Source organism: Anomalospiza imberbis, chromosome 6 (genome assembly GCF_031753505.1).
Source record: "Anomalospiza imberbis isolate Cuckoo-Finch-1a 21T00152 chromosome 6, ASM3175350v1, whole genome shotgun sequence".
Taxonomy (NCBI): Eukaryota; Metazoa; Chordata; class Aves; order Passeriformes; family Viduidae; genus Anomalospiza; species Anomalospiza imberbis.
Genome location: NC_089686.1, coordinates 39918105 through 39945751, shown reverse-complemented (window position 1 = coordinate 39945751; position 27647 = coordinate 39918105). Strand labels below are relative to the sequence as shown.

General features: G+C 34.2%; 1 protein-coding gene across 5 annotated transcripts in view; it reads right to left on the bottom strand.

Moving 5' to 3' along the window:
* Nucleotides 1-6741: 6741 nt before the first annotated feature.
* The window catches only part of FUT8 (fucosyltransferase 8), a 92849-nt gene continuing 71943 nt past the window's right edge, over nucleotides 6742-27647 (bottom strand). For all 5 annotated transcript variants that reach the window (XM_068193688.1, XM_068193684.1, XM_068193686.1 and 2 more), the window contains 4 exons: nucleotides 16763-17009; nucleotides 15441-15617; nucleotides 11428-11578; nucleotides 6742-7703 (listed from right to left, as the gene is read on the bottom strand). In XM_068193688.1, coding sequence (XP_068049789.1) covers nucleotides 7386-7703; nucleotides 11428-11578; nucleotides 15441-15617; nucleotides 16763-17009 — 893 coding nt within the window. In that variant the 3' untranslated portion in view covers nucleotides 6742-7385. The remainder of the gene's footprint in view (nucleotides 7704-11427; nucleotides 11579-15440; nucleotides 15618-16762; nucleotides 17010-27647) is intronic.

Genomic DNA, 27647 nt, shown 5'->3' with positions numbered 1-27647 from the left:
CCAAAAAGTGAGAAAAGCCTGTTATTCCAATGGCTCCTTCACTTATTCTCCTACTCAATTTTAAAAGCACAGAAATGAAGGATATACATTCTTGCTTACTGCCAAAATTATCATTGACTGATATATACCAGACCAATCAGCATGGAAATGAACCTGTTTCAAGTGACAGTTAAGTAGATTTAGCATACACATGGCCAGTTATTAACTTCCAAGAGAAAGAGTGAGAGCACAAAATGTACACAAGATAATTTCTTAAATCACTGTGCTGTTTCAGAACCAAAGATGTAAATATACTATCAATGACAAAGGTCATCAGCATGTATAAGATATCTAAGATAACTTCCTCAATCTGACTTCTGATACTTGGATTCCTTGAGGGTTAAGTAGTTTTTTTTTCATACACACATTATGGCAAATAAGCAATATATATGAAACTGAACAAAATAATAATGTTACATAAATAAAAGCAAGCACTACAAAATCATATTGAATTTAGCATTACAGATGTAAATGTTTAAGCCATTTTATGGCTCTAATTATTATTCATATTACTGTACTGTCTAGGGATCCTACTGAATGAAGAATCCCACTGGGACAAAGAGGTGGAAACACAAAAAAAAGCAACTCCTGGATCATAAATCTTTATAGTCTAAACACTGGACAAAAGGAATGAGCAATACACTCAGAAACATATAAACGAGCTAAGATGGATCAGTGTAATAAAAAAGCAGTCATAGCACATCACAGCCCTAAAGAAATACATTTTGAGGAGGGAGATACATTGCAACTATAACTTTTTAATATTAACAAAATTTTTCTGTTGTTTATAAACAAAAGGAATAGTTAAGGGAACAAATCTATCAATCCTAAACCTATTACGTACAGATTCTCTAGCCCCTGCATAATCTCTACTGAGGTACAGGTTAAAAAATTGTCAAGCCAGCCTAAGAAGATTTTTCTATCTTTGCTGAATAACTGAATCTTATTCATAAGCAAACATCATTTTAAGAAAAGCTAACATACCATCTGAGGCACGAATCAAACTGTCTAATTCCACAAGTCTGAATTTATTGTGCATATCAATTTTATTCTCAAGTGAAAAAAAAATAAATTATAGATTTTACAAACTGACCAGAGATTTAGAATTATAAACTCATCATCATAGGTCATTCTCCATCAATAACTGAAGCAAACTATTCCCACCAACATAACACAAGCCCCATTCCTTCTTATTCACAAAGAAGCAAGTAAGATGTCCTGGCTTTTGGTCTCTTTCCATTCTTCCAGTTTGCTACTGCTTGGAAAGGTGTCAACAAATATACTTGGCTTCTTTAAGAGATGGATCTCTTGTAGACAGCCAAACTGGACAGCAATCTCCACATTCAGCGGTTTCTCACAGCTGAGCTGCAATATCCTCACAGCTCTGCTTGCAGTTGACTAATTAACTGAGAATGGTGCAGCTGTATAATACAAACCCCCCCACCACAACTTGCCAGAGAGGAGCACTAAAACTAAGTTAATAAAAAGGATTCCAAGGCTGAAGAGTAGCAAATTATCTGTATGGTCCTGTAAAAAGACTGCATCCACATTGTGTCTCCTGCAAATTAAGCTGCAGGCATTAGTATACAATAAGCACTAGCCAAAAATGAATAGGGAATGCTATGAAAATACATCGTTCATCTGGTCAAGATACTTGTCATGGTATGAGGTGTAAACCTTATTGTTAAAGACATTTCTATGCCTTGCAGGCCTCCTAAACACTTACCAGGCACAGCAGATTATAGTGTTTCCTCTTTGAATCCTTGACTATACTAATGAGGGACAACACAAAAATGCATTTCTAAAAAATAAAAACAAAAATGCAAATATGCTGGTAATACAATTTCACATGTTGTTATGAAACACCACATACAGACTTGTCCCTTGGAACTCTGGTCAAGTAATGACCACTGGGTAGAGAAATCAAAATATATGAAGCAGAAAGGTGTGAAGAAGGTTCATACAACCACGGCCAAGCAAGATCAGATACAAGTAGGTGGTAGGGCTAACAGAAGAGCAAAAAAAAAGTCACAATCTTCAGGAAACATCAATCTAGCTGCTTCTACTAAAATGGTGCAACTAAAGTATGTCTTTAAGGCAGTTAAGAGGAAATGGGATGAGGTCTGTTATATTTCTTGAATAAAATGTAGGATATATGGGACTTAATCTCATCATCCTCCAGAAAGCCCTTCGTAAAAATACTAAAATGAAAACAAAACCTTGACTCTGAATAAAGTGGAAAAATCTTGCAAAACTGAAAGCAAAACCAGTAGATGTACTGCCAGCAGCTATAAAACATGTACAGCATAGTGCAGTGGAGATGGCTCCTTCTCTCAACAGCACCTCCCAAGGAGCCAGCCTGTGTGATGCTAATTCTGAGCAATGGCAAAGACATTTTTGTACAAACAAGTGATATGTCTTTGTATTAATCCAAACTTGTTTGAATTGCAGTGGTGATAGGATTCTTCTGACAAGCTGAGTCAAAGGAAACAAGCATAAAAAAATAAATGGTTTCCACTGAATAGCAAATATCACAGAAAGGGCTAAAGACCAGCAAACATTGGTGGAAGGGATTCAGTAGTAATGCTGAAAGACCTCTGCCTCATGTACTTTGATTCCTAAATAATCTTGTACACAGTGAATGCAACCAGCAATGCAGGCAATCAGACAAGCAATTCTTTTTTGCAGACTTGGGAATTATATACTATCCTCTTATTTGTATCATGCAGTGCCACATTTCATGCATTTTAGAAATGAACAGATTACTATGAAGTTAAATACAACCCCTATGTGTTTCATATTTATAAATAACTTTCTTTGCTTCAGCCTTGCTCCAGGTAAGCTTGCAGGTAGATAAAGAGAACCTTGACAAAAGTCTGGAGACTACAATTACAATTCTAGGGGGACCTTAGGGAAGTAGAATTTAAGTGACCTTTAAATGCAATTTTAATTCCATACAGTAAGAAAACAAAACAACCTTTTGAGCCCCCTGACAACCTGCTCCCATCCCACCAAAACAGGAATGAAACTGTAGTATAATAACAACCAAGAATCAGAGTATGACCATGATGTTTATACAGGACTTGAACTGGTATTAGGCAAAATCAAAAGGAAGGTTGCAAATTCTCTGTATGATTTCACAAGCAAAGGTGCTTAACCCAGTACAGAAATGTTTATTTGTGGCTTTATAAGATGATGCAGCAACTCATATTAAAAGCACAATATCATGTCTTACTAGACTCTCTCTCTTTCCCATTTCCCAAACTAAGCAAATTATTTTTACCTGTGTTCCTCAGTCACATCAGAGATTACATTGTGAAGAAACTAATGACCTGGAAAAATCAAGTTCAATTCACTGTTATGAAAATGTTCCAAATGGTAGGTGCTACTCCACTGGCATGAAGAAAAATCTGCCTCTCTCTATCAAGAATTTGTCGTGAAAATTATCCACTTATTTTCTATTATGTTCCTAGCTCAGAAGACCCTTATTTTATAATTGCAAACCAAAGAACCATAAAACCCATTATGAAGGAAACATCTGCATTGCAAATATCTCTCTGTAAAAAAAGGTATCATCAGATCTCCTTTCAGAAAATTGGTAAAGGAGAAAAATCTGTTTTCCCTAAAGTTTTCTTATAATTCAGTGACAGAAGGATTAAAAAAAGACTTATCAGAAGGTAAACATTTAAAAGTATGTTAAAACTTTGAAATAAAACATCATCCTTCATGAACAAATCCATAGTACTCGGCAGTTCACATGGGCAGGATGTTGGTAGAGAAAGCTTGTAAATCCCACGCATCTGACCGTGGGCTGGCCTGAAAATCAAGAACTGAGGTCGGTGGTACATCAGTGTCACAGAAGACCAGTTAACTGAATCCTTCAGAATAAATTTCTTAGCTTCCAAGCAGCCTGTAGAATATGAAGTTTCCAAAGATTACATTTACCTGGCAAGTAAGTTTTTACAGAGAATGAGACAGTGATAATGTAAAATAGCAAAGAATGCAAGGGTGCTGCTCATATTGGGTTTTATGTATGCAACATGCATACACACACACATGCACCAAAGTTTCTTAAAGAGAAAAATTTTAATTAAACAGCAGTTGTTTAAGGGGGTATGAAGGCTTGTTGTTTTATGGATATCAGAGAAGGGGTTTGGTATGCGGCAAAAATTACAAGACTAGATTGCTGCAGTGCTACAAGGTAAACAGAAGAAACACAAAGTATGCTTGCTTCCTCACAAGCATTCTGGCTAGTAACTTAATGAGTTCATAGCCTTCAAAAGATTCAGCTTCCTCCCAGGCATTCAAGACAAAATTTTTATTTCCTATTATTTCACTTTTCTGTGAGCTACAATAAAAATCTGTGTGTCTCTTTTCCACATACTCATCAATCCTTCTATATTACCTGGACCCCACTGTACAGCGAGAATAAAGTCAGGAATATTCATTTTGTTTAATATAAAACAAAATCAGTTTTAATGTACCAATGTCCCAGGATTCCAAAATATAACTAATTGGTAGTCTTAAAGGAAACAAATCTCTAGAAACATGCATCCAGCAAGCAGGGTATTGCTAGATTTCTTCCTCTGAGAAGTACTGCACTTTGAGCACTAGAGGATCATATGACCCTGGGGAATAAGATCATAGCATCTACATTAGTACATTTCTGAATTATTAACAGTAATGCTATAATTTTGTATAATTTCATTATCATTTTCTCAAAGACGATGACCTAATAATTCATTAGGTACTCAGAATATGTAAGGAGGCATGTGTACCTTGCCAATGTTGTGTCAGATACAGTCTGCTGAGGAATTGCCGCATTATTTAGGTACAACTTCTACAACATCAGTGTTTTCAGTTCTCTTCTTACCACACCTGCTTTTGCCTTTGGGCTCATCTTAGCTATTCTGCTATTTATCTTCCTTCATTGTATTTTTAACTGAGTTACCTAACTACAGGCAAATTTTAGTGTTAATTTATTTATGAATACTATTTCTGAATCACATGCTAAGAAATGAGCTAGAAATGATGGGCTCTGAAGCTGTAAGTAAATAGCTTAAAAAATAAAATTTTTTCAAAATCTATATATCTATACCAATTAGCTAATGTAGTATTTGTGGAGACAATTAAACAATTAAACTAGTTTTTCCCCCCCCTCCAGAAAAAATGCATTGACCTAATTGCTGAGGAAGAAATGTTCATGGGTTCATATTTTTTTCAAGTTGAAAAGGAAAGTAGCAGTAGCTTTATATGTACAGCAAAATAAAGTAAAAAAAAAAAAAAAAATTAGCCTACATTTGTACCTCTGAAATACTGTATTTGCCTGAATTACTGGAAAATTTACCAGCATACTTAGACAGGAAACTTACATAAAGCGGCTTCCTTAGAAGCTCCAAAATACAGAAACATCAGTTGACTCAAGGCATCTTTTGTCACAAAAATTCATCTTTAGCACTTCCTGGCTGCTCTTACTAACTTTCCATTATCCTTCAAACAATCTTTAAATCTCATTTGGTATCTAAGTTCATTTTCACTGATATGTCTATTTAGCACTATGGTCAATGTATTTTTTTCCCCCAGAGTTTTTCAACTTTGAATTTGTTGTTCTTTTTCAAGACGCAAAATAATTTTTCAGTTGTGGGACACACTACCAGAGGGGATCTACAGGAGCAGTCCTGAAAGAAATGTCAGAAAGTACTACTTTGTAATTCCTTCACATACCAATCCAGTTCCATCTCAGCACTATTTCAACGGGAAGCCTGCTGCTGAACTGCACATTGCCAGAGATTTCCTTTTAGTTTTCAGCCTAAAATTTATTCATGGTCAAGTGCATCCATTCGCTAGGTAAACACTGTCCTTGGTCTATTCACAAATATAATTAAGCATATTTTTGCTTTGCTAAGGTCAACTAGCCATGCTGTTTTAACCTTTACTCATGTGGCATTTCCTCAGCCTCTGAACAGTAAACATTTTCTGCTCTCCAGTAATCCAAATTGGATTGCACTAGAAGCTATAAAATGCTATTAAATATTCTTTTTATTTGGAAACAATCTCTTGTCATCTTACATATTATATGTATCTATATATACAACCATCAAATCTGTGAATTTATTTGTAAAATTATTTTATAAATTATCTCTTTTCTTAATGAGAGCTGACTGGCAAGAGATTTCAAAACACTAAGAAGTACTAATAATCTTATGACATGCATAAAAGTTCACCTTGTATATTTTCTTGTAACCTACTATTTTTGGGTAAGCTGTTAGATTTTTTTAAACTATTCCAGACTGACAGGTTCTATAAATGGGTTAACCTGAAGTATTTTACTTAAAAGTAATTACATTCAATGCCAAAATGCTAAGTGGCCATCCATAATACCCTAAACTCTGAATTATTTTCAGAAGAGAAACAGAAAACTTAAGAAAATAGTGTCAGAGCGTAAGTGTAAGCAATTTAGCCACTGAAATAATCCTGCTGTTACTGACTGTCCACAAAGCTGAGCAGCACTGTGCCCTACGCAACTGTCGTACTACACAAGTGTTTTAAAATTCAATGAAACTCCGGATACTTTTTCCTTCTTTTGTGGATTTTGTGTTGTTGTTTTTTTTCAATCAAAGGCAATGTCCCAAAATTAGCAGTACTAAAGAATATGTCCATGGCATTGTTTACAAAAGCTCCTAAGAGACAGTGACTACTTGATTGTTGAATGTAACCTTTATTTTATTAATGATGAGAAGTAATCAATGGAATGCTAAAAAAAACCCCAAACTTGTAAAGAAATCTAGTCTGAAATCTGAATCTGTTGTTTGAAGCAAGTTCAGTGGTCACGGTAACACCAGATGAAAGTGGACTCTTGCCCATTGTGAAACAGGCATGGCTCTTCTAAAAAGGTCACAAACTTTTCAAATATAGGCACCATGTTTCAAATTTTGCACATACAAAATATGTTCATGTCACTCAAATTACACAATGTGGCAGTGTTGTAAGTCTGAACATTATTGTCAATTAATGGCGGAGAAAAGAGCCCAAAGCTCACGTAAGACTAATGACCGGGACAACTCCTGGAAAGAGACAAAGAAGTATAAAACAACAAGTTTTCCTGTTGTACGTGGGTTTGTGTGTGCATGTGTGAGAGTGCATATAACAAAAATCTTTAAGTTCAGACAATAGCCCATCCACTTGTTCTCAGCTTCTTCTCCAGTTTCATTGCAAAGGCTTTGATTTTAACCGCATGATAAAATGCAAATTCGAATCCCATAGAAACCAATAGTGTGTTGTTGACTGGTTTGAACCAATCAATATTGAGTTTTTTTATAATAACTGCTGAATGTCGTCCTTTTAATCTACTTGTCAGCCTCTGGGTATGTAGGATACTTGACTGTCTCAATTTTCTCCTTAACTTTATAGGATGGATACAGGCCTGTTCTTCCTAATTTCCTATTGATGCCTTTTGAATAACCATCCCAGTGGTTTCCAGCTACTCCAATTATATCTCCAGGTTCCATAGGAATTTCATCAGCAGTTCGTGGATGATGAGCATAAATAGCAATCTGGTTGTGAGCATTCTGTCCCCCAAAGTAGTAGATATCATCCAAAGAATGGAAATACGCCGAAGCATCTGGATGCAACGTCTGCATAATTTCATAGGCAACTCGACAAACCTTAGAAATAAAACCAGAAGTCATTAATATTGTGTGTGACAGAAATATACCACAGAAATCAACAACCGATGTACAGTAATATTTCTTAAGAATATCATGGTCTGGAATGTCTGGGTTAAAAAAAACAACTAATCAACCAACCAACCAAGACAGCCCTCAAAAAAACAAGCAAAACCAAACCAAAATACCCCACAGAATCCCTGCATATTTGCTACTAAAAAGCATGAAATTTTGCAGAATCTTAATTAGGCCTCTGGTGATCAGATTTGGTAAACAAACAAATAAATAAATAGATAAATAATTAGTATCATCTACTCTTCAGTTTAAAATGAAAACATCTATATGAAAACTAGCAACTCTGTTTTTTAATTAATGATCTGTAGCCAATCAAATGTAAAAGAAAGAAAGTTTTATTTTTCTACTACTAGCACTAAAAATTGTATTTTACTTCCCTTTGAACCTTTAGAATTTACATTTTCAAATTTATCCTGCACTAATGAGGCATTGCATTTACTTTTCTAAAGGAAGTTCAAATTTTCACAACCAAACAGTTCCATAAGTCCAAGACGTTAAAATGCTGTTTATATTAGAACAGTGATAGAATTGCTGGCAACTTAGAAGATAAATAATGAAATTGAATTCCATCAAGACAATAATTATGTCGGCGAGAAGAAAGATGCATTTTTACTTGTCATTGTACCCCATTTTATGAAGGGAATTTTCTTAAGACTGAACACATGTTCCCACATCAGAATTATGTTCTATTTCTCAGAGTTGCCAGAAACACAAAAGCTTACTGCTATATTAAAAAAAGCTTTTTCAACAACTGGCTAGAAGGCTCTTCTGTGTCAGGTGTCTGACTTGGCTGCTGCGGGTTTTTCTGATTTCTGACCTCCATTACTGTATCTTTCTCTAATTTCGCCTAAGTTCGATAAAGGCCGATTAACAATATAGCAGATTTCTTCAATACAGAGAAGCATTTGAGCTTTTTCATAATTTTCAGTCTATGTTAATATAGTAAAGCTTGATTTTACTTTTATTTTCTCCCTTTGAAGATACAGTGAATAGAACTTTGATCAGTCATACGAGACATATTTGTACTTCCATAGCTCCTTTGAGAGAGGCATTTGCTTTAAAAATGTAATAGATTTCCTTTTATCCCTCTGCATCTGAACTTTAAAATAACTTTTCCGAAGTACCTTTCAGAAGATCATGCTGAAGTTAACTATTTCAAAGTACCTGTTACACACCATAACACAGAAACAAGCTTGATTACCCATCTATTTGAAAAAGGCTATTTATTTTATAGCTTCTGTGACTGTTTTTGTTTTGTGCTCTGCATGTGTGTGCACCCCAGGAAGCAGACACACACAATATCCACTATAAAGATTTTAAATGTTTTCAGTAGAAATGCTTTAAGCAAGTGTGCCCTGCATATCTGACATAAAACATTTAACATCTCCTCTCAGCAATTGTTTTCTGTGTAACACCAAACCTGGGTGACTAAACTGCAAACCATTGAGGTTTTTTTTGCAGGCAAAACATCCACATACAGAAATATAGCTGAAGCCAGCCTCCCATTTTTTTATTCCCAGATCCCATTTGCTGAGGCCTGTATAGTTACCTGAACAAGGAAAAATACAAAGACTAATAAATACTGAAAGGAAATGAAGTTATGTTTGTCAGAGAGAGATATGACTTCATCTAAATGAAGAATGAAGAGACAAAAAATATCTTTGTTCTAACATGTAATCTTAATTCTCCTATAGTGTTATGACTTGTGTAACTCCCATGTGGTTTTTCTATAAAATTAAATTAATCTATTCAATTAATGTGACGTTGCTGAAATACAGTGCCAAGGTAGATTGCTTCCCTTGACTCTCCATTCCATGATAGGACTATTCTTTAACAACAGTATTTTAAGGAAATACCTATTGTTCAACTTCTACCAATGTTCTTTTAATTAATTAATTTTAGTTAATTAATTCCCAATTGATACAGGGGAATTCCTGATTCTATTCACATATAGCATCATTTTCTCTCAATACCTCTGTAATGATGTCCAGAGTCTTTTTGAAAAAATGGGGAAAAAAGTCAGCATAGAATTGATTAATGAGAAAGTCCAAAACCACAATGTAAATAAAAAAGAATAAATTTTTAACCTCATTTTTTCTTCACACCTATTGGACAAGAGATGGTCATTAACTGCCTTATTTTGCTTACCAAAGTAAATATCAAATAGTTTATTTAATTGGTGAAAGGACAGGGATAGCAATTCCAATGCTAGAGATAAGAGAATCAAATTTAAAACCCCTTGAAAGGAAACTTTATGAATAGTGAGAAAACTTGCAACAGACCTTAGAAAAGCCCAATATATGAAGATTCTGTAGAGATCCACAATGCTGCATGCCCAAAAAAACTGGTATTAAATTATTTTTGAGGAGTTTGAATTTTACAGCACAATAAATTGCCTAGAATAAATTAATTGGACCAAAATCATAGTCCAGCTATTGACAGTAACACTCTAATACTGGATCTCCTATACTTAAGTAGAATTTTCTGCAACTTTGTAAAACCAGATATGTTATCCAATAAACAAGTCTACTGTCAAATGCATGGTGAACGAGAATGAGAGTTGAGCTCAAAGACACCGTGCACCTCAAAGGGAGTTATGTCAGGTGCCCTCCAGAGGTCCTGATCAACCTGTATCACCTTACTGTGTGGATGTATTTTAAACACATATTCTTCAACACTTAAAATTCAATTACAATGTATTCTGGCCAAGCTATTTGCAGCTATATTTAAACTATGTTTATACCCAGAGTTTTAGTTAAAGCAAACATTTATCACTTTTAACACAACTATCTGAATATAACAAAGCAGAAAATGTTACAGATTTTTCAATAAGTCTTTATCCAAGACTACATAATTCTTCCCTCAGACTATGAACTGTCTCTACACCAATGCACATGTGGCATTCAAGACATAGAGCCGTAGATTTTGTTTCTTTCTCTGTGATATGCATTCAGTGGATGTGCTTCAGCTAAATCAAACATTATTATTAAAGTGGATGGCTCCTCACAGCTATTCTTAGTGAGGATTTTTACTCTGAATTTTACTCAGGTCTTTGGTCTGAAAGAGCCTGTATTAATAACCTTCTAAATATGCTATAAAATGTCATTCTCTCTTACAGGATGTGGTGAATGCTAGATAAAGTGTATGCACAAGCATGATTGAGGGATAAGAGGCTTTTCTATATTTTTTGTAATTTTGCTGTCTTCTTGCTATGGCAATTTTATATAAGAATTCTGTCTGTCAAGGTCAATATATCACAGTATTGACCAGCTATTAATATTGTGCTTGTTCTCTATTTGTCATTACAGTACAGTAGAAAATTTACATCAGATGCTGTGGAAAACATTTAGTTTTTAAGTGAATTTTAACTTTTGAGTTTTGTGTCCACTTCCCTCTAACAGTACAATCATGTGTGATTGTGTCACCGAAGAGAATAACGACAACGCAAGTAAAAAACATTCAATCTGATAGACGTCACCTCTTGCCATATGCAAATTAGGTGGATCAGCACATTAGCCACAAAATACTGCTTGGTGACTTTTTGCTGTGCTTTTTAACTTAAAACAATTTTTTATAAACAGAAGCATGAAGAAAACCAAGATTTAGAACTGGTACATATAATCAACATTGTCTCTGCATTGCATATTACCTGGGATGAAAATGTACAGACCAGGAAGTCTGCCTGAGACAAAAAGTGAATATCCAAAATGACACCTCTTAGGGAGTTTTCAGTGTATCGGTTATGGAGTCCCGCTGACCAGGATATGGAGTTATCACTGATAAATTCGTAATTTGGATACCTGTGAAAATACAATACACAGTTAATAACATTGTTCTGTTTATTTTTTTTTAAGAAGCATGACCTCTGCTGAAAGATAGGGTTGTTAATTCATTTCAAGTGAGTCTCTGCTTTACAGGAAATTAATTACAATTTTGCTGAACCCTCTAGAATGTCACTGCTGTCTCCAAGCATGCCCTCTCTTTATCTAGAAAAAATAATTAAATAAAAAGGTCCTGTATGTCTGTCAGATACATAAGAAAGTAGAAGTGAAAGACATATCAGGAAATATATACCACATTCTGCAAATGATGCTGATTTTAGATGAAACACACTCAGACCACTAAGTTTTGTCTACTGCTAAATAGGATATGGGATTCTGACTTTACTAGGCTACACTTACTGCCATACCATTAGATACTGATTAGGACACTGCAAAAAAACCAGTCACCTGTGAAAGGGACATATTAAATAAACGAATGCAGACTAATGAAGAGAATAAAAAAAGTCTTTCACAGTTCTTAAGGCCATATGGAGAACAAATTTTGCAATTCACTGGTCAAAAGGAAATAGATGTAAAATTCCATGGCAATACACTTTTCTTGACTTATTACAAAAAAAAAAAATAGTACTACTGTAAGTCAAAATATTTTTTGAAATATGAAACCTTAGTTTATATCATATTAAAATAAAATATTTTCTCATGTAACAATAACTTAAAAAAAAATTTAAACCTTTTTTTTCCACTCTTACAAGGAAGGGGAAACTAGAAATCAAAAGGTGGGGAAGAGAGAGAGAGAGAGAGTTAAAAATCTTTCCTTCCTGCACCTAACAGCCTCAGAGAAGGATACAAATCAAGCACAGTTATGAGACTGTTTCAAGTTTCCATTGGTTTCAGAAGCTGATCAACTCATTGTGTAACTACAGCTTATCCCTGCAGGTGCAAATCAAGATGAGTCCCAGGCTCCTGTTCTCAATTGCTAGGCCTGTGGAAGTGTCCAGAACAGGCACTAAAAATTTTCTTCTCTCTGAAAGAAGATTGTGAGTATATGTGTAAACAGATTGAGTAAGAAATAATGTGTTTTCTCAGGTCTTGCTCTAAAAAAAGTTGGAAAATATATGAACTGTTCATCAGAGTCTAGTACTTTGAAGCAGTGCTGAATTCTATATATGAGGCTTACTATGACTTGGGGGGTGGGGAGGGTTAGCCAAACTGCAGATAGTAGAAAGAGAGAAAAGACATTAACCTGCTATTGTGGGAGCAAATAAACAGTAAAAAAAGGAGAAAAAAAAATACAGATGACTTTACAGGAAAACATTCTGTAACGAAGAATGTGATTTGTTGTTTGTGCTCATGTACAAAAGAACAATACCTAAATAGGTTCATATACAAACCAGAAATATATTAAATATGGTCTTTTTAAGAATTTATGTATATATCATCTGTAGTGCTTTGAATACCTTAAAGAGTGAAGATACTGTAAGTAGTATTATGGACTAAAAATACATGTACTAGACATTAAAAAATATGCATGTGAAAATGATTAAATCAGATGAAGAAAAAGCAATTTACACCATCCCTAATACATCACTTATCCAAGATAAATACCACAACCTCTGCTTACCACAAGCTTTCAAATGCTTTAATCCCCTGATCATCACAGTTGTTGAAGTCTCAACCCTGCTACTCTCTACTAAAACTGTTCTACATGACCCTAATTCTGAAAATATATCACTTCTTTCCTTCTTTTGGAAATAGAACACAAACACACTGCAAACTTGGTGCTAGTGACTGCACTATCTTTACTACTGTGCTTGCAGTTGGTAGACATCTGACTGCATCGGGAAGTTTCTGAAACTCAAGTCAAAACATTTCTGTTTTCGTGACTATGATTAGTTTAAATAGTTCTCTTGCTAGAAACAACATGCCTATTCATATGTATGTTGGCTAAATTTTCTCTACTTAAATGCCAACGCTGTTTGACAGCCAGTCACTCTCTTGTAGAGTGATGCAGTACCTAGGACTTACTAATATTGTTGCACCAAATAATGAATGCAACATAAGCTACTGCAATGTGACAGCTGCTTCTATCAAAGCTTGGTAGTTCAATGTGACTAGAACATTTTTGTCAGAAGTGTAAACCAATTTACATTTGATTTCACAAGAAGAGAAAGAAAAGCTTCTTTGCTGCCAAAACATGACCTTAACCTGCCTTCAGATGCTATTATATGCCCAAACATCAAATTGCATCCTGCCTTCTGTGACTTCACAGGAAGTTTCAAATGCCTTCTACTCAAGGCATCTGAAGCTGCAAGCAACAGTAGGGTGCAAGCAACATAGGAAATTATGTTTTAGAGTAAGCTGTGACCTGAAAACCCAGCAACAACACATAAAAAAATCTTTAATACTTATAGATTCTATGCCCTTTATGAAGAAAACCTAAAATTAATGCTGTATGATTGAGCTGTATCTTACCATATTAAAGTAAAATTGTCATTTGGAATGGACTTGAGCTCTAATGTTTAATAAAATTCAGTATTGTTTTACTGAATAAGTTACTATTCGTTTTTGTTGCTATTAAAAACTTGATATGTTTACACAGGTAGAGCATCTCATTATTATTCACAAAGAATGCTAAGGTTTGAAAGTTAAACAAAAATAAAGAAAAATGCATAACTAAGATTGTTACATCAACATTGAATTCTGTTATGCTACAAACAGTTCTTAAAGTTATTTAGAACAATATGATGAATTAAATATTATAACCTCTACTTTTTATTACCTGTCGTTTCATTGTTTAGATTTGCACTTTAAATGCTATAATTGTTTCTGTTATTGTTCTTGCCTTTACACATACAAAAAAGGATTAGGTTGCCATCATCTGGAGTTGAATATGTTCATTTAGTTTTCACAAAACACCATAATTTTAAACAGTAGCCCTTTATAAATATGAAAGAAAACCAGAAACAGCACAGTTGAAATAGACAAGTTTTCAGTGCTGTAGAAAATTCTTCTACTACAAAGTAACATTTTCTGCTTACCTTGCATATGCCAAAGAGAATCTGTTATGTAGTATGTTATCTTACATATTTTTCCGAGAATGTCACCAAGAAAAGAACAGTTCAAAAATTTGCCACTACTGGGTTGCTTTGATTTTAGAAAGTAGTAATCAATTAATTAGAAGTATTATTTTACAAGGAAATACAGGCCATCTAGGAGTAAATGAATATTTACTGTGTATCCACGTTCTAGAGAGCTAGAAGAAGATACAGAGTAAAAAAAGGGACAAAGACACTGTAAGAAGTTAAGAATTCCTGCATTTAAGGACAAAATTATTCAACATGTAGGATGAAAGTCTTCTATGTTATCACTATAGAAGTCCTTCTGAAAGAAGGAAGAGCTGCATCATAAGCTTTTCAACCCACTTACAAAAATTCCTCTGGCAACTGTTCACATTTTTTTTGACGGGTTTAATATACTTCTTAATACATTAACCAGGTTTTAAAATATTTCTAAGTAGTTTATTTTTAATATGTATTTTCAATAATAAATGTTGTGTGCTTATTATTTATATTTATACTGTTTAATTGTATATTATTTTTATTTACCTCCCTTCTGCAGTATTGATTTGTTTTTACATAGTCACAAGTACCTTGCTCTACTCTTCTAGATTTTTAACATTAAGTTTTGAAAAGCACACCTGGGGGGAAAAAATCCCAAAAAATCATATCTGAGAGAAAAATCAAAATATTGGAAAATTAAATGCAGTCTTAACTGAATAAAGGATTTAAAAAAAATTATACTAAAACTTGTGGTGGACAAGTCAGAAATTGTAAAGCCCACCGGAAGGAAGGAACTGCAATATAAACATGATTCATCTTACTTGGATTTTGCCTCTTGCAACAAGGAAGGATCATCTGTAGCCAAATAAACTCTTTTTTTATCAACATGCATCCTGCGAGCAAGAAGCTCAAAGCGCTCTTCCACGTGTACCATGTACTCTTCAATGGGGTGAAATGCTGCCTCGGTCCCTACTTTGTCTGTCCTTCGGACGTGAACACTGGAAAAATGGAAAAAACAGGAATTACCTTTATAAATGCTACACATACTTCTGCAAATGGAATTTTAGATTGAATAAATACATAAAATAATGAGGGATTAAAACTCATCCATGTCCATCATGACACACTGACAATATGAAGTCAGTCTGTTCTCAAAAGCTATATAATAATCTGACAAGGAAGGCAAAGGGTAACTGAAAGAAAGGAACGAATTATAGCATATAAGGTGGCATTCCTTTTGTGCACAAAGGAATCTACTGTAGATAGATAATGCTTGATCAATACAGGTCAAAAGGAAAATAGGAATATTTGCATCATATAATGCATAGTTTGAATTAAGATAGTTACAAATGCATTTTTTTGACCTCCTTGAAACATAACAGATCTCCAGACACAGCAGTGGTGAAGTGCCCTACTGGCTCAAGGTCAAAAGCCAACTAACATTTGGACAACCTACTGTGTACTCCTAGAAAAAGCAAGTTTAAGGACTGAAGGAAATTCTGGCAAAGGAAGAAGACTCTAGCACAGCAGCAGCAACATTTTTCAGACTACATGATGGAAAAACCTTTCCTCCCACAAGCTGCTTTTTACTGCTTTTCTTCCTTCTCCCCATATTCCCCCACAAAGACCTTTCCAAATCATCATTATAGCTGAGAAACAGCAACTGCGAAAACACCAGCAGGGAAGGGAAAGGCACACAGCATGTTCATATGTAGCCAGTGATAAAATTAGTTGTGAATTGTGGCATGTAAATGATAGGCTTAGCCTTTTTTCCTCAAATGGAAAAGCTATAGGCACTGGAAAGAAAACACAGACAGTAAAGTGCCTGGAATACAAGCAGAAAGGCATTACATTGATCAAATTCAGTATTACCAGATGTGGAAGGACATGTTAAAAAACCTTATATTGAGCTGCCTTTTATATATCTGTCCAACTGCAGGTAGACAAGTGTGCTGAAGAAGTACTTGTAATCAACTTGTATTATGCACAGTTAAAAAATAAGAGCTTCATCTAGAAATCACCCTCTCTCCCCACAAAATATTTCGACTCCGATTATCATCATAAAATAATTTTTTCTGAACAGGAATCACTACATACACATATTAAAGCACAGACAGTTAAAAAAAAAAAACTAAATACCCACCCGATCACTGGATGTTTGAAACCAAGTTTCCTTGTGGCTTCCTCTATTTCTTTTTCTAGCCAAGGCTGTGGACGAATCAAGTATTTCACAAACTGTGAGACCCACCACACTGCAGGATCCCCATGTACACGAATTAGTCTATCAGCCAAGTCTTCAGGGACAGCCAAGGGCAAATAGGGTGGCCGTGGGTGTAAGCTGTCAACAATGGGAAGTTCCACCACCTGAACATCCTTATCATTAGCCTCACCTGTTTTAAAATACATACTAAGATGAGTCAAGTAGTTTACTTTATTAATAAGCTTTACCATTGGCAAATAATATCCCAAACATATCAATTCACCTGTATCTTCAATTTCAAAAAGACTACCTAACTCTTGCTCTACTTTTTTAAAAACAGCATTAACAAATCTAACAAAAACCATAATTTTAGACTAGATTTATATATGAGCTGTACCTAACAATGATCTCAAGTAGAACAAAATTGAAGGTTCTTGAATTCTTAGCAGCTGGTAGTTAATAAATTATAAAATGTGTTCCTGCTTATATATTGATACCTTCTTATATACAACGATACCATTACTGTGTGTGAAGGTTTATCTGGTTATCTAAAATGTCTAAAATTCAGTTTCTTCTTAAGAATTACAATTAAACCAGTATTTTAAGGCATAGGAAATTGTTAAAAAATAACTACAGCTCTGCTACTATTTTGACCACCTTTTATTGCAGTACATTTCAGACATCATTATAACCACTGAATTAGCTATTCTGTTGTTAGAAGAGGAGAAAGACAATTCCTCTCTTCACGAACTTAAACTATGAAGTAGTAAATTAAATAGACCATTAAAAATACAAGCACTGTATAAGCATGTGATGTACATACAGGTAAGAATTTGTTATGTTTTAAATATTAACTACAGTAGAATATTCAGATGGTTTAGATTAGATTTTAATTCAAGGCTTAATAGCCACCAAACATATTTTAAGAGTTTTTAAAAATTACACAAACACAACAGTCTACATAACTGATAATTCAAAGCTACATTCATATACTGAAATAAATTATAATACATGACAACACAAAAAAGCATTACATTTTTAAAGCATTAAACATTTCAGCTACTATTTCTAGTGTGCCCATTTCCTCCAAAATAATGTTTCCATTGTCTGCAGTATTTACTGGCAAAGATGGTTAGTTCTCCCTTTAGTGCTCACCAGCCAGGAAAAAAAACTGCTTTAAATATATGCATATTAAATCAAATGCATATAACTGTTGATGACCAAATAAATCTTAATGCTGAAAAAATCAATTCAAGGAAGGAATAATGAAAGATTAGAAAGAACAGTTAAAGATCCCAAAGGTTAGAATACTTGGGCAAGACAATTCTGCAGTAACTCTCTGAGATATGGTTACCTAAATAAGGAATGTTTGTTATGCTCAGGTACATTTTCAATTCATTTTTACCAGATTTGGAAATCTATCTTCCAAGACATATCAGTATGTCAGTATTTCATCACTGCACTGTATACCATCACCGTAAGGGATTCTTTAGAAGAATTTCCTATACTACAGATATGGATGATTCTTTTTAATTCAAGAAGCCAGTTCATTTTTTTACCATCTATTAAATCACACTCACAGGAAAAGATTTAATAAAAGTTCATAAATTCAGCAAAAATATTGAGCATTTAAATCTTCTTATAATATGATGGATAATACTTTATTAGTACGACTTCATAAAGCTGCAATAAAGAAAAGCAGCGTGAAGTCAGGGAAGTGCTAAATCTGGTGCAGATGTGAAGTATCAGGCAAAAGTTTAGACAATAAATGTTTAACTTGGGAATGGTATGAAAGAGTGCTTGAGGTTCCATTACCTTTTTCCTGTCAACTGATAATGGGAGAAGAAACAGGGTGGCAAATAAAACACAGCAGTCTTAGCCAAGAGAAGACAGAAAATACTTCAATCCTAAATTAAAGAAGGAAATCTGCTGCAAACCTTTTGAGGAAAAAAAGCAGGTGATGCAAATTTGCATATAAAAGGTATATTTTTATTAAGTACAGCATCACTGACAAACTTTAAAACTTTGTGACTGAAAAAATATTTTGGTCTCTAAACAGTCATTTGTAAAGTCTTACTATTGATAAAGCTGATTGAGCAATCTGACCTACTATTTGACATTCCTACCCTGAAAAGCACTCAATACATTGTTCTATCCTATTTAAAGGATAAGTAAGTTTCTAAAAATTTCCATAGGCTCTCTTAAGGTTTTGAAGAAAATGAGATTGGCCAGAAATAACTAGGAAAACTCTCAGCATACATAGCAAACTATATTAAAGTATACCAAAATCACAGAATATCAAAGAAGATTGTGAAAAAGAATCAAATTTCAGCTTTCAACTCTATGCGATAAGTTGTTTGAATAGTAATGAAGTTGCAAATGTATTTCATTAAGGAAAAACAATTTGCTTAAAATTAACTATTGGATTGAGTGTTGTCTTTAAAAAAATTACTAATCAAATCATAAATTTGGTCATGGCTATTTCAATGATGTAGTAGTGTGTTAACTGCTTACAACCAATTATCATCTGATGTATATGTGTAGATATGTGTACAATTCCAGAAAACCTTATGTATATTGTATTACCTATGTCATCATATCTGAATGAAGGAAAAACTCCCTATCAGTCTTCATTCACTTTTAAAATTGAGATGATAGATGCAGTGAAAGGAAAACTTACAGCAACTGTTTGCTTTTGCAGTGGATCAAACCAGTGTAGAGTAACTCCTTAGTAACCCTGAAGGAGTAAACAGCTCTGCAACAGCCATACAGGCAAGAGACACCATTCTTACCCTACTGATCACTTTGGTTTTTTTTTTTCAGTATTTGTGAAAAGATTCCTAATAGGCAATGAGCTTGTCCTGTTTTAAACAGCCATAGTTTAAAAAACTGTTACCCTCCTTTGGACAGCAGGATATTGTTTTGTTCTACTCAGAAATAAGCTGCAATCAAAATCAATGATACAGGAGATAACCAAAACTCAGATCAACAGACAAACAGATACATTAGAAAATGATAAGTCACATCAATGATTCATATGAATTTTCAACTGAAGATAATGAAACCAAGGTAAAAATACATAATTAATTTTTAATCCACACTTCAGTTGTTAGCTACATTTTCTCTAATTTATAAAATGTTGGAGTTTTTTCTACTTCACAGATGTATTTTGTTAAGTAACAGATAAGCCATAAAACCGAATAATCCATACTAATATTTGCATATTTTCCTCATGTTGGTAGTTTAAATCACAGCATCATCATGTCAATCAGGTCCATTTCCCTGCTCAGTGGTGGTACAATTTTGATATTTGATCCAGAATTGTAGAATTATTTAGGTTGAGAGATACCTCTAGAGTTGTTATACATAACTTATATGTCAGCAATATTTCAAGTTACTTCTTCTGATGTGATTTATTTTACTTTTACAGTTGTCAAAATTTTTCACTATAATTCTATTTACAGCTTAACTTTCATATGACTCCAGGTGCTATTTTTCACTTTGGTATAACCTAAATAATTGTCTTCCAGAGTTCTGCAACTTAATCCTGTTTTGGATTTTACTTCACTGAGTAACCAAAGATTCAGTATTTTTTCAAGAGTCATAAAATACTGTAATATTGAAAACACTCACTCTTATCATAACAATGTACTCAGGAGGAAGGTCCTGGACTGAAATTGATTTTAATTCAGATGACCCATGCCAGTTGTACCATATAGTTCTTATTTATTACCAGTTTTTGGATATGCTCATCACTAATACACCAGTAACACAGTTTCAATTTCCACCAGACACACTGAATACTCTTTAAGTACTGAAATGAGCTCCATGTGTTATAAAAAGCATAAATTTGCTTCGCTGCAGTATGCCAATGTGCCTTAATCATTTTATACCCCTCAGGACTTATATAATTTTTGTGATTTGGCATAACCTTACTGTCTGACTACTTCTCAAACTTACTCTAATTTAAAACCCATTTCAAAACTTTTGCTCTTTGTATCTTTCTCATCAGCTTCTTTTGGAAGCCTGAAAAATGTTGATTTGACTCAAAAAGACCTTTGGAATTTTGTCATTTTAGGTAAGCTTACTGCCATCTGAACATTGGCTCATATGTGCACTTGGATGGGCATTTTCATTGAGTGTTGATTAATTTCTTACCTGAAAAGAGGATGACATTTTACCACACAATCACTACTATTAGTTAATGTTAACTGAAAACCTGTTTGATCATTCACTCTCCTGATATTTCAAATTCATCAGCCAATTTTAATTTTTTCAAGAAGTCCTTAAAAGTATGCCAATGAACACCATGCTAAGGACATTCCTGCCTTTAAAATTAGAATTTCAATTTAATTTCAGTTTGTCTTGCTAGAAACACAACTGAATAAACTGATGTAAAAATGGAATAGCTTCTCTGCATTTCTGTTTCTATAATATACTTAATTAAGCTGATATGAACTTGCATAGACTTCTCACAGATCTATTTAACCAAGCTCTATAGCACAAAGACTGACTGCCAGTTTGGAACCTTACCCAAGTGAATAACTCTAAATTCAACCACAGGAGATATGTCAGAGTGCTGGGAAGGCTGTTTGACTAGCACGGGGTATGGTGAGAGGACTGTGCTGAACTCTCTCAAGGCTCCTCAATGTCCTGCTGGCTCCTGTTACATATTGCAAAGGACAGCAGCTTCAGGGCTCATCAATGATACTTCAGTGCTTTTCTTTTCACACATAGTAAAAAATGAAAACTATGCAAAGTTATGTCATGTTATGCTCTCCATGAATTGTCAACTAATTCAGAAGAAAGTAAAAGTATGCTTTTATCTGTTTTGTCACGCAGACTATACCTCCTACAACTATCTTCTGGGCATTTGCAAACTTATAAAAAGTTACCCCACAAAAGCTTTATGCCACAGTTGAATTACAAAATGGAACTGCCATGAGGTAAAAATAATATTTTTCTTTTAAACTAGTCAATGTAAAATACAACTAATATATCTAAATAAGGTTTTTTTTCTCTAAGCTTTTGCTTTGTACAATTTTAATACAGAATTTTTAAACTCGGTTTTCTGAACTATTTCTCACTAGTGTTCCACATACTAAGTTTTTAATCATCCTTTATGTAATCAAGCCTTTTAAGGCAAACAGGTCTTGAATAAATTTGGTGCAATTCTGATCTAAAGAAACTGAATATAGTCCTTTTTTTCCCAGGTTTCACATGCCATATGGATAGTGATGTCCCATTTGTCATCCCAAGGGGCTGAATCTTGATACCTTTCAGGAGTAAATAAACCAAAATGCTTTCATACATGCCAACATGCCTTCTACTACTTTTCTCAATCCAGCACTTCCAAGGCTTCTTTCCTCTATTCTTTCTTCTCCTCTCCTGCACAACTCTTGCAACTACCCACATGTGTCTCTTACCTCTCTGGGTACTTGTTTGCATGTTGAAAAGTGGCATCTGTGATCAATCACTGCCTCTCACTTCTTCACAGACCTCAATGTTGACTTCAGCAGCTCATTGCACACATCCAGTCTACCTATTTTGAGGACTTTTGAGAGACCTTACCAAGACCTATTTATTTTAGTCAAATTTGGCCAAAATTTGTCCAATATTCAAGACTTTAAGTTAGTCTTAAGAAGAAAAAGAGCATTTAGAAAGGTAAAGCATGATGAGAAAACCTTTGCTCTCATAAGAAACTTGTCTAAAATAAATCTGTAAAGATATCATTTTATCATCTCCCTCCTAAAAAGTAAAACTTTAATGATAGTCTTTCCTGCTCCTGCAAAAACTGTAACTCCCAGAGCTACTGAATTACCAACATGTCTTTGTAGCACAAGTGACAGTCTTGCAATAATATTTATTTTCCCATGTTATTCCGGTTCTTTGATAATCCTACCCATAATCAAAGCCACAGCACAAAGATGAACAGTGCTCTTACTGTCCTAACAAGTGATGAGATTCCAGTGAATGTTTTCCCTTTTGACCTGATGGAGGCTTCAACTGAGTGTAACAATTTCTGCATTTGCAATAGCTCTGACTCTTAAAAAACAAAAGCAGGGGTGCCTTTAGAGCCTTCATTCCCCTTTTAGCAGCTCAGGTGAGCTGCATTATAAAGACCTGTATTTCTGTTTCACTCTACTGAAAACTTCTCATCGCTTACCAGAAGCTTTATGTGGCAACTGTCACATCAGTTTGAGAGAACATTAAAAAGTAAAGATTTTTCCCATCTTCAATTGTTTAGATACCCAGCGTGTCAGCAGGAAAGTTTACAGATGAAGAGATTGCACAAATGGACTTCACAGAACAGTCAGAAGACAATCAAACTAGGTAGAAATCAAGCAGCTTACTAGCAATTTATTTTTCCTTTTATCTTTACATATTCAAACTGCTTTTGAACAATGCCCCATTTCATCTAAAGAACCGATATGAAAGGGGTACCTGCTAAAGAGGAGCTCCAATTCCCTGGCTGCCAGAAAATATCATGAAATGTATTTGCAAAGGCAAATTCACTTTTATAAATGCAAAGGGGTTTTGCCACGTTACCCAAGTCTAGTCATTCAAGTAAACAGAATTGATGTTTTAAAAGTAAGATCATACGTAAGGATAGCTGAAATAACTCAGGAACACATAAAAAAGACAATTACAGCTATATTGATGAAAAACCACTTTTGGATTTGATTTCAAACAATTGCACTGAAGCATATTCTCTATTTCAGTCTAATGTTAATTATTATAGGTGTGAAAATAGTTCAAAATATTTGCTTTGAATGTTAGGCTATCTTTTCTGGAATAGAAAATAGCTTATTTTTATAATAATCCTTCAACAGCTTCAGGGGCTTATCTCTTGCATGCATATGTTGACTGGACATACACTCAAGCCTGTAACAGGCATGTTATAAGCATGTAAAAAACAAGACAACATGCAGGCAGTATTTCATATCTCATGACCTTGAAGTTTCCAACAGGTCATGACAATGTAGCTTAATATTTGCAGCTGCCTGTCCAGGCATCTAATGGAGAAACACTCCCAGTTTAGACAAGACAGTAAATGTCTTTTTGAGATAGTAGTTTATAACTCCTAATCTTTCATTGTTCTAATTTGAACACTTGGAGGACTCCTCTTTCAATGAATTAGTAAAAGTACCTCCATATGCAAGTCCAGATGGAACACAGCTCTCAAGGTATTTGTAGACAAAAGGACATTTTAGTCACCCACAAATAAAACAGGAGAGAATAAACCTTCTACGTTGTTTGAGATTCACAGCAGTGAGGCACACGTCACCTTACCAATGCATCTGAAAGAAACAAGGATGCATTCCACTTCATATGCTCTACCAACATGAAAGGAAAAGATCAAGAGTGTAAGCCTGCAATAATGGAAAAGGATATTTTTCTGATCTTCAGTCATAGGAGAAAATGTAATGAAAGTATTAAGAAAAAGTCTAGAAAAATCACACAGCAATAGAGATGCTTTCTCCATAACTATTACCGTAATAAACTATTATTAATTTGCATATTATTAGAAACTTAAAACCACTATTTTATTTAAGGGTACTTTCAAAAAAATACCTGTTTTGTTCAGGTTTGTCACAGGATTTATGTAATATCAGAAAAAGGAAAACATCTTCCCAAGATTTTTCTACAAAACTTTAGCAAACTCACATTCATGGATGTGCAGTGCCAAAAGTAAGGTATTAAAGTAAGTATTTTTTTCTTTTAATATAAAATATTGATTGTTTCATTTGAAATGCTAAATTAAATTAAATGTTAAAATTAATGTGGGTCTTCAAATATGGGTAGGAGATCAGTGCAATAAAAGACAGACTTTCAAATAAATTAAATAAACACTAGAAATAAATCAGTGGGCTGAAGGCCTAAAGATTGAGAAACAAAAATATAAAATGCAAGAAATTATTTCTACCTTAAAAGTCTTAGTATAATTTTCAGTTATTTCACATGGTGGAAAAACTTTATTCAGACCCATTTGCCTATAAGCAGCTTTTCAATATGACATTCTAAATCTAGACAAGAGATATATCTGGAGAATTAGATGACATTTTAAGGATCTCTTTTAATTCATTACTCAAATGCAAAAAGATAAAAACCTTTTAGGACTTGGTGAAGTTATACTGAAACAAATGAAACGCCCAGCCTTGTGCTACTGTAAAGAAGTGAGAGTTGCTGTATGAAGAGAAAGAATGGCCACCATAATAACTGATATATTCCCAAGCACCAGAGCCATAACCCATTGTGCTGGCAGTGCTCTGGGATGTCTCCCACCTGGAAATGACAGTAATCATTTCCAAGACAGAGGAAGGGTTTGGATAACTTGAATTCCACTCCACAGCTGCCAGCTCAGGTTACCCTTGTTTAAAGATTACTTCAAAATAGGTAATATTACTAAACTCAGACACTGCAATGACCAGTGTAATACATTAAAAAGTTATTCAAAACTTGAATGCAGGTTATAATTCCCCAAACACCTAACAACACTTCAGTTTGAATTGAAATTTATGCAGCCAAAGAACTCAGATTAACATTTCAAACTTTGCAGTTTGTTTGAGACCTAACATACTTAGTTTTCCTCATGCCATCTCTTCATGTTAAAAAAAAAAAAAAACACCTTATTTTTTCCATTTGAATACAAAATACATTATTTTTCCCTACTGTGCATATTGCGGTACAACTTTTCAAGCAAAAAGTTTTTTGAAGAAAGCTTTTCAAAATAAAAATCAAATAAACTCTAATATTAAGCCAATTTGTAGCTTTTTTGCTTATTAAACAATCCTTCGAAGGGTGACAGTTAAACAAAAACATTTTTTCCAGTTTGGAATGGACATTTGTTTACCCATCTGTATTTTTTCATCCATTATTTAATGCCCGTGAGGAAAGTTTGCAATTAACCACTAACCTACAGGTACTAGTTTTGCTACTACATTGTAGAGGGGCAACAACAATCTGTTAGGAAAAAGGGAAAGTCATGCTTCAAAGTGTAGTATTTCATACGAACAGCTTAAGATCTCTGATCAAATATGCGATCGATTATTCCTACCACTGAACAGAGCAGAGTCAAGAATCCTTTTCCTCGCCTCCATGCACTCTTTTGATTTTTAAGACTTCAGCTTTCCCTTAACAAGAAATGTACGGAAAGAAGCACCTGCTATTTGGAAAGTAATTATCTTCAGCCAGGGCACATTTGGGTTACCTTCCTTCATTTCAACACCGTTAAAGAATTCTCATGGAACATGTTTGCTAATCTGCTTATGGTCCTGTCCATGCAAGGAACTATTATCAAACATTCAATTGCATTTTATACAGACATCAAATCTCAGCCTAAATTAGCAATGACATACTCACTGTAGAGAAATCACTGTATACCCAATGTTTTTGCTTCTTGAACATTTTTTTGATAGATAGCACGATTATATACATCAACCTTTAAAGGCATACAGACATTCTTACTTCTTCTATCAGAAAATTTACTGGACAATAGCTGTATTTAAATGAAAGTATTTCCCATTTATCTCCCATCCTGTTAAACATGCCACTGACAAGCAAAACAACTTCAAAGAATACCATTCTTTTACCTACAACAGATTTGATGTAATTCCTCATTTAATTAGATGAGAACCCGTGGTACATTTAGGCCACATAAATGGCTTAATTAGGATAAACTTGGCTTGATTGATTATAGCATGAAAGAACACACAGATGTATTTTATTACAATCTCCTTAAAATACAAATTAATTTAGTTTAGTATGGCAGATTTGGGACTGCACAAGCGAACTTCATGACACAAGTTGTAAGACAATATTAAAAGTATTTCTACAAAACAAACAGATTAAAAAAACCCCATACCAACTCCAAAAAATCAAAGGCAAACATTCTTCTGTGTTGAAAATCTCCAAAAGAAATAAAGCTAGTTACAAGAAAAGACTGCATCTCCTGTAATTTCAATGTCAGATCATGCATTTTTTTTGCTCTTCTGCTTCTGGACCAGTTGCCATAACAGGGGTCAACAGCAAAAGTGAGTTGTTGTCAAAAAGCAGATCTCATCTCTAATCAAAATAATCCAGCCACATCTTTGTCTAAAAGTAGAAATATTTCACACATAGAAATACCTATAAAATGTGGCAGGACCTGCTTTTAAAACTTGCTTTATTTCAGAACTGAATTATTGTTTTTAATCTCCAACTGTAAAGCAGATTTTTATGTCCTTGAATCAGTGTAGGTCTTTCTCAGAATCCTTTCATATTTATCAATATTCATTTTGAAGGCCAGATAGCAGAAGTAGGCAGTGTCCTGCAGCTGTCTACTGTTTGCTCTGCACAGTGAAAATAACTTCTTGCTATTGTTCCATAACCCTCCACTTAGACATGAACAAGGATCACACTTAGCTCTTTTAGGCTACTGCATGGCTCTGAAAACTCAGACCTACTACATTAGAATGCCACAGTCCTTTTAAAAGTTACCACTTCCTAAATATATTTCTGTGTTTACACAGACAAATGTCTTTACACAGAGTATCTTACAAGGCACCTTGAAGACAAAAAATCTACATAGTATCAGGAGCTTGATTTCAAGATTAACACAATGGAAAAAAGAGAAAATTCAGAGAGGCTGCTGTTCCACTCCGTTCTCTCAAATCACCATTCTCCAGCTTGCTTCACAGAAACAGACTTTGTTTGAATTAAAATGTAACTAATGAAAGTCACTGTATAAACAAAATGTTAAAAATTAGAATTAGAAATTAATCCATTCTTTCTGCAAAATTTTATAAATAAGAGTGAGATGTCGGAGCAAAATATATTTCATAAAATT